Here is a 12,858-nt window from a genome sequence, read left to right on the forward strand (position 1 = left end):
CCCTAGAAAAATGGCATTATGTATGGCATTGACTGTTATTAAAATAACTGACTGTAAACATGCATTAAAAAACTAAGTACATGGTTCTATTAAAGCCTGTTTTTAAATAATACATTTTTTCTTATTCATGTTTGCTCTGAAGTATATCTCTCGGCACTGTATAGTACAAATCACACACTGTTGTGAGGTAACGTGACATTTTCTTGCAACTGACACTTTCTAGATGATTTAGTGAAGTGATATTTTAACAAGTTTAACAGTTAAAGACATCATAGCAGTGACCACAGCATGTAACCAGGTGTGGTTCTGAGCGTGTTTTAGCCAATCGGCTTTCAGCACTTTCTAATAAGAAATAAAATCTTTCAACTCTAAGAAATGTAGTATTGATCACCCTACCTCATGTGCACAAACAAACTCTGGTCAAGTAACAAAAAGATCTCAAATGTCCAAAGAATTTTTTTTTTCAAGATTTCTTTTTACTGGTGCTGGAATTCTCCCAGTGCCTCTGTCCTCTACCCTCCAGGGCTCATCATAAAAAGACAGTTAACTTCACAGTTAACTTTTCATATTCAAAATTTATCAAAATGTCAGTCAAAATGCCATATTTTATTCCATCTGGTCAAGCTGTGGATTCCCTCAATATTTCAAAGACCATATAGAGAAAATATCTCTTTTATTTCTTACCGGTAATACTCCCAGTATCTCCTCTACTGAAGCACACACTCAGTCATTTTTTCAGTCATGTTATTTCTGTCTGATCTGATTAAGGCTGGACCAGTTATTACTTTGGATCTGACTTAGCTGATGGTGAGGATGAGAGCAACCTGTCTAGTTTATGTTCAGCCCAAGTTCAAGGTAACACAGAGATCATCTTCCTCACCAACTGCTGATAAATGTTACATTGTAGATTGATTTAACTGAGTCTAACTGGTATAAAAAATATTGTGTTTTATAGGAAAACCAAACATGTATTCAGCATATCTCAGTATGGTGTTGGAGCAGCAAACCTCCAACTGTTCTGCGAAACAGTAATCTAGAAAGTATACTGTCGTGTCTTATCAGTCAAAAAATAATTTTGTCCTCAGAAAATCAGCCTCAAGTATATGAATTTTTAAAAAGTTGCAGGCAGTTTGACAGAGAACAGGGGATGCTACCTGGGAAAGCAGAGAAAAAATTCTTGGACACAGAATTCCCAGAGTGAGTTGCTCAGTGACATTTATATTGAAAGAAAGTGAGGGAGAATGAAATGAGATGGTCTGGGAAGGTTCACTGAGCTGCTGCAGTAGAGGTGCTAGTAAAGGAAGAGCTAGTACTCTATGTTTTCCCCCATGGGGTCTGAGTGTACTAAACTGGTTTTCTTTTGAGGAAAATTGAGGAGGTGAAGGATATTTTGGAAACATCAAATATAAGAAATATTCTTTTCCTTCATCTTAATCAGCAAGAAAGTCACAAGAAAATAACTTAGGAAGAGCCTCACCAGTCAAATGCCTTCCATACATCGGGCACTAGAGGGCAACAACAAAATTTCAAAGTACTCTCGATAAACATGCTAATCTAGATGCGCTTCTCACTCGTCATTTGGTCTAAGGAAACGGTTGTAAGTGCACGATCCGTTCTGCACATGCGCGGACTGACTGTGAGGGTTGGGGATAGGTTGACTTTTGCGCAAGTATGCGTTACACAGGTTACTGGAGGAAAGTTCTCAGCTTTGGGCGGCCCATGGGTTTCCAGATGATACGGGCATTTTCGACTTTTGGAAAAATCTTCCAAAGGACTTTTGCCACCGTAAAAATGAATCCTCTTTCTCCTGCCCAGTTGCGCCTGCTCCCTGGTCCAAGCTGTTTTTTTGACGAGCCAGTTCAAGTAAAGGTGAACGGTTTATCTCCACAGCAAAAGGTAGAGTTGAGATGCAAAGTCACAGACGACAAAGGTGTCGTCTATAACTCTTCAGGAACGTACCTGGCAGACCACAACGGGGAGGTGGACGTGAGCAGCCAGCCGTCCCTGGCTGGCAGCTTTACTGGTATTGAACCAATGGGCTTGTTTTGGTCCTTGAAGCCTGACCAGCAGCACAGTAAATTAACGAAGAGGGACGTTGTGAGCCCGATACAGTTTCTTTTTGAGGTGGTCAGTGGTCACGGAGAGGTCCTTGCTCAAGAAATCAACACCAGGCGGTTTATGGCTGACGGTGTTCGAAGGATACCAGTAAAAGACGGCAGGATACGTGGATGTCTGTTCTTGCCACCTGGTTGGTTGCAAAGCCCGAATACCTGAGTCGCACCTCATTTCGGTGTAATATAGATATTCTCTGTTACAAGGTCACTCTTGTACAACGAGACCACATGTATTCGTGAAATTTGGTACTCATCTGATGTATTTTATATGTATTAGTCTAAACCAACAGACGTAGAACCAAAATGAAAAGTACACTTATTTATTGTCAAACACTCTTACTGAGTGATTTATAAGTCACAGTGAACAGCTGAAACGTGGGATAGAGATGATTAAATAATTATGTTTAATTCATATTTGAGTAATAAAGAGGAGAACATGGTAACATGAGCCACTTTTTACATTTGATTATTTTACTGCAAAATAAAAGTGTATTAGTTTCAAATAATAGTTACTATATATGCCTCAGGCTGTTGTTTACCTATGGAAATTAAAACTAGTTATCCTATTACTATGGTTTTAGAACAATGACCAATCAAAAAAAGTTAGTCCTTTGGCACAACTTGCCCTTAGGTAGGGGTAAAATGAGCATGGGGGTGGGGTAAATTGAGCCCTCTAGGGGTTATCACCCATCACCTCATGATAGATGGTGGCACTTTCTGAAGAACTCAAACCAGTTGTGACCTAGGTTAAAAAACCCATTAAAGTAATATTTTTGCAAGATAAAAATAACCTAGGGTTGTAATTTTGTAACATAAAAATAAGTTATTTAAAAAGAATTAACCTGCTCTCTTTTGCTCGGTCTGGTTTTCAGGAATAGAAATGGCACCCTTGCTTTCTAATTCAAATGTAAGTTCCGTGCATTTAAGGGCGTTAGTCCATGAAACTGATCTGCAAGTGTCTTGTTGTGGCTGGCAAATTCAAACTCTTATTTTATCATCAAAAATCTGATGAGCTTTGCTAGTCTGGCATAACCTGTTCTGGGAACTTTTCCTTTACTTGTTATGTTGAATTACCTCTTCGGTGTCATTCTGTCTGTCTTACGGTTCTTTGCCACAGACCAGATGGACCTCCCTTCTGACACTTGCCCTGCTGCTCTCTTTGGATCATCTAAGGAAGCTGAGCCTCTAATTGTCTTTCTTTTGTACCGTCTTGCTATCTGTTACTCTGTATATATGTAGCCTGTATATATGTAACTTATCTTTTGGCCGTAAACTTAGCCATTGACTCAGCTTCCCCCAACAGCACTGGCACATTTTACCCCACAACCTCCGTTTTGACAAAACTGTTTCACACAGTGGCTCAGATTCACAGTTATGCTAAATTTATGGCCTTGTTTTGTAGCTTACACTGACCTGAATTAACATGTAATAGTCTCTAAAACGTATCTATTTTAATTAAGATACAAGACTGATAACTTTGGTGACATGATGGATTCACTTGACATGACAAATCTTTTTTTTTTTTGGCTCTGGTTTGCTTACCACTCTCTCCGTGTGCTTGAGTCCAAGATGGATTGAGTAATGTGAAGTATACTTCCTTAATTTGTGGTCACATTATTACTTTTGTTTATGGTTACATAGATACAGGGGGTGGCTCATTGTACCCACTGGCTGAACTTACCCTGTTCTCCCCGAAACATTTAAAGCTTAATATAAACCTACAATCACACCGTGACCATCTCATTTTTGGTTTTTCAGGTCCTGGTCCGTTTCCTGCAGTTATAGATATATATACTTTGGGCGGCGGCATATCAGAAGTACGAGCATCATTACTGGCAAACAAAGGTTTTGTTGTTTTGGCCCTGGCTTACTATGGCTACCAGGATTTACCCAAAGCAGTGAGCAAACTGGACCTGGAGTACTTTGAAGAGGCTGTAACATTCTTGCAGAAATTGCCTGAGGTAATGATTGATTATATTGTGTATAAAATAATTACTCTCCACTAGGGGTGTAACGATTCACTGATCAGCGATTCAGTTATAACAATTCAGCGATTCGGTGCGGTGCTATGCGCATCCTATCAATAGGATGCAATCTGAAAGTTCTTAACATTTGTTTAGTGTAGACATTCATTTTCCTTTCTTCTTATAAAGTTCAGATGTCTTCCAAACTTGAGATTTTAAATTTGATGGCAGTGTAAACTGTGTCAACGTTGTCAAACATGTTCTTGGTTTTACCTCGCAAGTAACCCTAACATTACTCTTGTAGAAAGTAAAAGGTCAAAGCAAGATGCTGTGCAGATATATTAGTGAATGAGAGGCGGTCATTATTATTTTGAAAGTGACATGACTTGTAGGCTAACGATGGATCAGTCAGTCTCCCACAGCAGCTTAGTTTAAACTAAAGTAGAGTTAGCAGCAAAGGTTCAGTCAACCGATTCGTAACTTTAGAATCGGGCCATCGACCGGTTCTTGATACATTTAGATCGATCCAGGGGTCCACGTATTGATGTCGTCACACCGGTTTCCGATGCCTATTGGTGAATTGTTACGCCCCTACTCTGCACTTTAAATAAATCTGCAACGTCAAGCTTTATTTAATGTTTCATAAATGTAGACCATTCGCTTTGTTTGTTGTATGTATTCTAGAAGATTCGAAACTCAATTTTCATACTTTTTTTTTTGGACTTGGGGGGTGGGGGGCTACAGGTGAAAGGTCCTGGAATTGGAGTTTTGTCTATTTCAAAGAGCGGAGAACTGTCACTGGCGATGGCATCTTTCCTGTCAGGCATTTCAGCTGTAGCTTGTATTAACTCCTGTAGTGCCAATGTGCTATTTCCCCTCCATTATAAAGACATGGTCATCCCTCCCCTTCCATCCGACATTAAAAGAGCCTTCATTACGGAGTCTGGTATTGTAGACATCAGAGACACGCTGGCAGACGCAGCAGCTGAAGAAAATCTTGCCTGTGTGATTCCGGTCGAGCGAACCAACTGTAACATCTTGTTTCTGGTGTCAGAAGACGACAGGAATTGGAACAGTCTCTATCATGCTCAGCTGGCCACCAAGCGACTGAGGGATCATGGGAAAGCTAATTACGAGATAATCACGTACCCCAAAGCAGGTCACTTCCTAGAGGTTCCTTATATGCCGCACTGCCCCTCAGGATTCCATGGTGCCGTGGGGAAAGTAGTGAATTTTGGGGGTGACCCCAAAACTCACGCAGAGGCCCAGATAGATGCTTGGAAGAAGATCCAGGAGTTCTTCAAGAAAAACCTGGGCTGTGTCAGTGACAGTTATCAATCCATGCTTTAACACGCACATTTATATTCACATTTACCCATTTAGCAGATGCTGTTATCAAAAGTGGAATGACTGTTCTTTTACTTAAATTCATCCAGGTTTAATGAAGTTCCTCCACGTGTTTCATTAACATGCATACATTCTAATAAGTGATGAACAGGAGTGGACAGTGCCTTAATTATTACAATTATTTAGAGACCCTGTGACCATTTAGTTTTGGCCTTTTTACAGAGGAATTCTAGTAGTTTCAATGAGACAGTTAACCTTATAGTTTATTATGGAAAATATTTATTTGTTTCAGGAGTCCATATGGGTCAGTGCTTAGAGTAAATTCAACTTATGCACTGAGATTATTTTGTTTTATGTTGTTGATTGCATGCATTTCTAAAGAAGTAAATAAATATATATATATATGTTGAATGGTATTAACAGTACTCATATAGAGTAAGTGATCAATTTACAGATTATTATGATGATCTGTTTGATGAAACAAACTTGTACCTTTGCATTAAATAATTAATGCTTTCCTGTTTCAGTAGTTCACACACATTCACATCCTTTTTTGAACTTTATTAAATAAAATGAAGGAAGATGAAAATCAACTGTTGTGTTTACCAATGGCCTTCTGTTTCACTGTGGTCTATTAATAAAGTACAACAGGTAGATGAATATGTAAAATGTCATCATGCTGAAAAGAAATACAAAAACCAGAGTTCTCACAGTAATGAAAGTAAGTGGTTATTGATCCCAAGTCGAAAATGGCTACAAAAATGTTTTTATAGGCTATAAGGTCAATTGATATCATTTCCCCTGTGCTAGACTGTTATGTACAGTTTAAAAACATTGTTGCAGTGAGAAAGCTGACTCATTGAGGACATAAATCCATATTCTCCTTGCTCTGTTGCACATGGTTTTTGGAGGCAAAGGAAAAATCCAGTGTGTAGTGGTGGATTCGATGCAGGAAGACAGCCTCTGAAACTGGACAGCTGCGCGGTCCAGGATATCACCCAAGATCCTTGAAGTGGAAAATGCTTTAAAGTGCTCAGAATTTAAAGTGATGACGTGTATGGTCCGAGCCCTACCTGTGTTATGAATTTTCTAGTATCTTTGGTTGACCACCTCTCGGTCTTGTCTGCATTGCATGTGTGTGTGGAATAAGGAATGATGTTTTATGGCAACAGTATAGCACTTAAGATATTTATCGTTTAGGGTGCCCTGACATGGCATAGAGTAAACCTAAAGCAAATACCTTTTACTGTTATCTACACCTGTTGTTATGGTTGATTACCATTTAACGTCTCAGAAGCATTGATTTAGAAGGGTGATTAAACTTTTGACCGGATCCATGTTTGAGGTGTCCCTAATAGATACGTGTCATCCAATCCGAAACGAGGATATTCTGTGGCCATGGTATTATTGATATTAAATAACCCTGTCCCCTTTTGCTCCACAATATATATCTTTATCTTCACTCTAGCTGTCTGATTTCAGTTTGATCCCAATTAATGTATCTGTAAATCTCGGCAACTAGCTGTGTTGTGTGGAGTCCATGAATATGGAAAGCTGCCGCCAGAAAAAGAAGTCTTGAAAGTTCTTGTTTGACGTGCAGTAATGTCAGGATGATCTTGGACACCTAGTGGTCAGATTGTGTACCACATCCCTTTTCACTTCATTCCTTAGTTTATAGTTTATGCCTCCATCTAGTGGAGAAGATCACATTACATCTAAAACAGGGCCATATTGAGTGTTCAACAGAAATCTAATCAAGTATTCCTTAATGATTCACTGTACAGATGAATTAGCAATTCATTTAGCCTTGTCCAAAGAGTTATGATTCATAAGCAATGAGTAATATCATTGGAAAAAATAGCAGTGAAGTGGAATTTGATTCTCAGTTCTGCTTACATGTTACTGATGCCCGAGGATTACTATTTAAATATGTGAAAGTATGACTGCCATTAATCGAACTGTTAGGAAAAACACTGAGCATACACACACTTATGCAGTCCTTATATATGTATGTCAGTTGGTATGCATGTGTGGCTTGTGTGTTTAAGCATCTGGTGCCAGCCTGCCAGCCTTTAATGTGTAAATGTGTTCTTATTCTCCCTCTTCTACCCTACGGCCTGGATACCCACCTACTCTCACTGCTACTGCTGTGCTGTTGTTGCTGCTGCTTCTGCAGCCTCCCACTATGGTTGGTGCTGCTATTACAAGTACTGTGTATCACTGATACTTGTACTACCCTTATAATACCACTCCTGCTAATACACTTACTGTTGCCCATTGTAAAATGTCACCATTTCACAAAATTATAATTCCACTGAATGTGGAGTGAACTACATGGAATAATCATGTACAAGTTCAATGATACAATCACTCAGATGAAGGAAATTGTAATACCATAAATATGTTTTAATCTCATTAGCAATCTAGGAGCTTCTCCGCATCTACATAATCACAGATACACACACACACACCACACACACACACACACACACACACACACACACACAAGAACACAAGAAAATAGAGTTATGCTGAAAGAACTATGCTATTGAAATGAGAAAGCTTGGGATGGTGATAAGGTTCTTCAATGCTCTGTGTATATTTTTTTCCGTTGGGTCCTTGATCTTTTCACGTGAGCTATTCCATTCTCAGAAGGCTAATGATGTACTATTTTACGACTATTTGCGTTGCTGATACCACTCATTGAGCCAATCTGCCAAGGTAAAGATCTACAGAATTTGTTACTCAGGTGAATGTGTCCCTGTTTTTTTATTAAGTCAGGCTATTTTTCGCCCATTTTTCGTCACTATTGAATTAATTATTTTTCTTAAAAATTTCTGTTATATTCACTGCTGTTTTAGTAACTCACCAACCTCCTTTTGCACCGCACAGGAGCTAAGCAGCTTTTGGGTCTCTCCTAAAAGCACGTTCAAGGGGCAGTTCGGGAGAGTCTCGTTTTCTGAGCTCGGAGAGAATTCAGTAGAGTCATGAGGAATTTCTCTACGACACGATATATTTGCCTCATTTAATGAATGTAAAAAAACCCACAAAAACATTTGTGACCATGTTATTCGGCATATAGCCATGGTCACATTAAAAAAAAATCTCAAATTCGACTGTGGTATATTTGAAATTTCAAGGCCGGTTTAAACGTTTTGTCGAAAAAAAAAAAAAAATAACTGGCCTGCACAGATATGGCTCTGTCAAGATTTCTGATAACCCCGGGCTTCTACTGGCCTCTCGGAGTTGACCGCAAATCTTTGGCTCAGATTCCATCCTTAAGACAACAAATGACATGAGCACGACGTTTCCTTTTTGGCGATACTTTTTTTTCTCCATGAAAATAAAGGCAGGGAGGCATTTCACGCAAGCACACTGAGACCAATCGACTATGTCTGATCAGCGCCGACATTCGTAGTCGTTTCACTCTGCCTGTTGTGATTTGTAAGCTATGCCTATTTCTAAGACTCCAAGTTATTGCAGACGGACATCTACTGTATTGGATGCAGAGCTGCGTGGACGAGGATCGCTTTCGGGTATGTAGACATTGTGTCAATACACGTTGTATTGTCATTTGACTAAAATAGTCACAACGAGGAAGATTCATAATTTTTCACGTTCTCGTTTTCACGAAAGCCTTATCACCTGATTACATTTTTATGTTATTCATAAAACAGTCTTCGTGTTAGATATTGCCATTTTTGGCGGTCTGATCAACATAATTTGAAGGTGGAATTCTCTCTCCCTCTCTCGCTCTCTCTCTCTCTCTGTCTCTCTCTCTCTTTTTTTTTTTTTTTTTTTTACAGTAGCGGGTTACTCAGTCGTATAATTTCACATGTACTGAAGCAACACATGAAAACTCGCGCTTTATGAGATTAAAGCTTGTGGTGCAGTCTCTCATGATTATGGGGCTTATATTTAATGTATTTATTTTACAGGCAACGGTGTTTGACATATATACATTTTGAATATTGGATATGAACTCATGGAATTCTGCAAGACTGTCAGGATGACTAGAAATCCAGCTGTTCGGGGCAAAATGGCTGGATGATGCCAGTCAACACAGGCAGAGACAGATATGTCATCCTATCTCAGACTTCCCATTCACGGAGGGGGAATCCGCCGAGATTACTCTCCGCGACTCCTCAGTGTTACACTATTCTTATTAGTCATAGGAGACACCGGCGACAGAACGAGTGGGGACGCTGAAATGGACGCATATGAACAATGACTGAATGAGTCCACTAATGATTATGTTTGGGACAGTATATATACATATATTTTTTTTTTTACCTCTCGCACAAATCCATTCCGAGTCAAGGATCATAACATGTAGCCGAGTTAAACGTCTAATGCCGCAACAAATGAGCTGAAGAAAAAATGGAACGAGAGAACGGAGAGAGCTGGGTTCCACTCGGTCAAAACGGGACGTCAAACTTCACCCCTGCGAACCTCCACCTAGATTTTCAGAACAGTTCTTCTCCATCTGGTGTTTGGGATGACAGTCAGGCTAACGAGATGACACATGTGGACAACATTCACTTCAGTCAGGAGAAAGCGTACAGAGACTTTGCCACTACAGTTCAAGTCTTCATCCTCGTAGGGTCCCTCCTGGGTAAGTAGACGACACAAGACCTTCGTTTTTACTTCGGTATGTTTTATTCACGTAAATAAACGCAAGGCAATACAAAAAGCTCATTTCCTTACAACATTGTTTTTGTGATCTTTTAACAAACTGAGTTGAAAATTTACTTGTCTGTAAGCATTCGTTGCCCTGTATATTAACAATGGAATTGTTCAGTTTTGAAGTAAGAGTAGCTGGCCTAGTCAATTTCTGTTTATAATAAACAGACAATAGAGTAATGTCCCCTGGTTTGGCTAAATTCCAAAGTCAGATATGTGCTACTGAGATCTGTTGAGTGTTTCAAGTGTCTTCATGAAGCACTAGGCTGAGAGAGGATTTAATGTGGTGACACGTGATTGTTTGAGGCCCCTCTCAAAAAATGTTTTCCAGGAGCAGGCTGAATTCCCTGCAACAACATTACTAAAACCAATAAGTGTCAGTGCAACACATGACCCATCAAAATATGAAGAGATCTAAAAGTAATAGCCAAAAAACAAACAAACAAATAAATAAATAAGGAAAAATAATATTTGACAGTGCCTCTCCAGTCTGCATGTAAGTTTGAAGTTTGTGTGTGTATCTGCGTGTGTGTCTGTGTGTGACATACACTCATCGGCCACTTTATTAGAATCACCTGTCTTATTCGTACGTGTTGTTGATGTAGAGCAGGAGACAATCGCCCATATGTTGCCGTACACAATTTGCGTGAGCTGTACTCTAGCCCTTCATCGGCGGTCAATTTCGGATCACAGGACCACTGCTGGCTGGATGTTTTGTGGTGGTGGACCTTTCTCAACCCAGCAGTGACACTGACGTGTGTCAAAACCCAAGCAAAACTGCTGTGGCTGATACACTCATACCAGTGTGACTCCCACGACCATGACAGAACCAAGTCAGTGTGATTGTTGTGTTGTGAATGGTCTACTACCAAAATAATACGTAAACTACAGTCTGTGATTGTACACCTGTATGGTGTACCTTTGAGGTGCATAAAGTGGGTCTTTAATGTAGGTCCAGATCAGGTGTTTCTAATAAAGTGAAAAGCAAGTGTATTACATGTACATTATCATAACTGTCTGAAAAATGCCTCTCTCCCTCATCTGTCTTTATTATGACTGGATTTACTCACTCCTTTTTCCATCATCATTATGTGTTATACTCATCCTTATTTCCAGGAGGCCTCTTAATGCACTGTCGGAGCCTCTAAAACACTAATGATGCCTGAAACAGGGACAAAGACAGGGTCTCAGTGACATTCTCTGTCTCAGTGAATCCTATCTGTCTTCAGCATCGCTCCTCAATTTTAAGGGATCCATGGTGATCTTTAATACAGCGTACAACTAGAGAGAGTAAAGCAAGAATGCTGTATATATGTTAGTGCACTGTGTTTGTGTGTGTGTGTGTGTGTGTGTGTGGGAGAGAGAGAGAGCAAGAGAGATGGAAGTTTTTATGAGTGGTCTGGACTTAGGGTTGGTAATCAATAGAACTGTTGAAATTTTTTTGGTCATCATACAGTAACACACAGGTGTTCTGAAGTGAATGGAAATTGTGACATAATTCAAAATCATATACATATAGTGTTTTCCAAATAAAGATTCTCAGACATTGCCACTATGACAAATACACCCCAATATCCCTGAAATTTTGCTTGGGCAAAACCAAAAGTACTATGACTGATCAGTGGACACCAATTTAAAGGGTATATCTTAGCATTATCTGGTCATCTTACATCTAACTGCAAATTGTATCTGAATCCCTCCTCACATATGTGCGCACGCACACACATACACACACACACACACACACACACACACACACACACACATACACGAAACATACCATTTAAATAGACACCTTTTTGTCCCGGATATTATACCTGCTCTGCAGTAGCATTTCATCTAAACAGGGAGCCAGGGGTTAAAAACAGTTTAAACCAAAGAGAGAACAGTGTGATAGAAGTTTAAAAAGACTGGAGGGAAAAAAAGAGCAAACTGTAGCGAGGAGGAGAGAAGCAGCTAATGGAACACCTGAAAGGTGCAGATGGCACTACGGGAGAGGGGTAGAGGTGCTGAGGGAAACTTCCAGAAAATCTGTTTCGAGTTGAAACATCACAGAGTTACAGGTAAGGGGGAGGGGTGAAGGCAGAGACCAGGGCTTCCATGTCTTACCGATTGCACTATGATAGCAGGAGAAGATGAAAGGAGAGAATATGCCTTTACCTCGTGGAGAGTCAGCTCTTTTTACTTGAAAGAGTTTGTGCGTGTGTATGTGTGTGTGTGTGTGTGCGTGTGTGTGTGTGAATGCACACGCGTGTGTTTGTGTGTTTATGTGTGTGTATGTGTGGCGTTACACTCAGTAGAGTCCTCTTAATGAGCCCCCCCCCCCCAACACACACATATTAACCCTATGAAAAAAAAAAAAATCAAAACAAAAATGATGTCACCTTGTTACCTGTTGCCTGCTTAGCAGTGATGTCCAATACAAGCATTGCTTTTCAGTTCAAGCAGGCTCTGATTTATTTGACGGTGCTCTGAGCCAGTCATCTGACAGCAGAGATGAAGCTGTTGACACTGGTGACCAATACAGGCAGAGGATGGGTCAGTGTGGGTCATTTAATCTGTGTGAAAATTCCCTTTAGACTCAGTCAACCTTCTACCCACCACATACATTTGATGTTCGAGCATCAAGCATGTATATATTGCAATTCTCCATTGAGACACATTTATAATACATTTATTGGATTGTCTAATTATATTAGACTCATTAAGAGTTGTGACTGCATTTACTCTACATTTAATCTGTTCCTTTC

General features: G+C 39.8%; 2 protein-coding genes across 2 annotated transcripts in view; both read left to right on the plus strand.

Moving 5' to 3' along the window:
- Window positions 1-1,709: 1,709 nt before the first annotated feature.
- On the plus strand, window positions 1,710-5,972 carry LOC115810625 (acyl-coenzyme A thioesterase 1-like). Its single transcript, XM_030772599.1, has 3 exons — window positions 1,710-2,248; window positions 3,873-4,075; window positions 4,823-5,972. The coding sequence occupies exons 1-3, from the start codon at window positions 1,720-1,722 to the stop codon at window positions 5,426-5,428; spliced, it is 1,338 nt and encodes a 445-aa protein (XP_030628459.1). The 5' UTR covers window positions 1,710-1,719; the 3' UTR covers window positions 5,429-5,972.
- A 3,833-nt stretch (window positions 5,973-9,805) lies between these two features.
- gpr176 (G protein-coupled receptor 176) overlaps window positions 9,806-12,858 on the plus strand; it is a 7,067-nt gene continuing 4,014 nt past the window's right edge. The window contains exon 1 of the mRNA XM_030770918.1: window positions 9,806-10,040. Within this exon, the coding sequence (XP_030626778.1) occupies window positions 9,806-10,040 (235 nt within the window). The remainder of the gene's footprint in view (window positions 10,041-12,858) is intronic.

This window comes from Chanos chanos, chromosome 4 (assembly GCF_902362185.1).
Source record: "Chanos chanos chromosome 4, fChaCha1.1, whole genome shotgun sequence".
Lineage (NCBI taxonomy): Eukaryota > Metazoa > Chordata > Actinopteri > Gonorynchiformes > Chanidae > Chanos > Chanos chanos.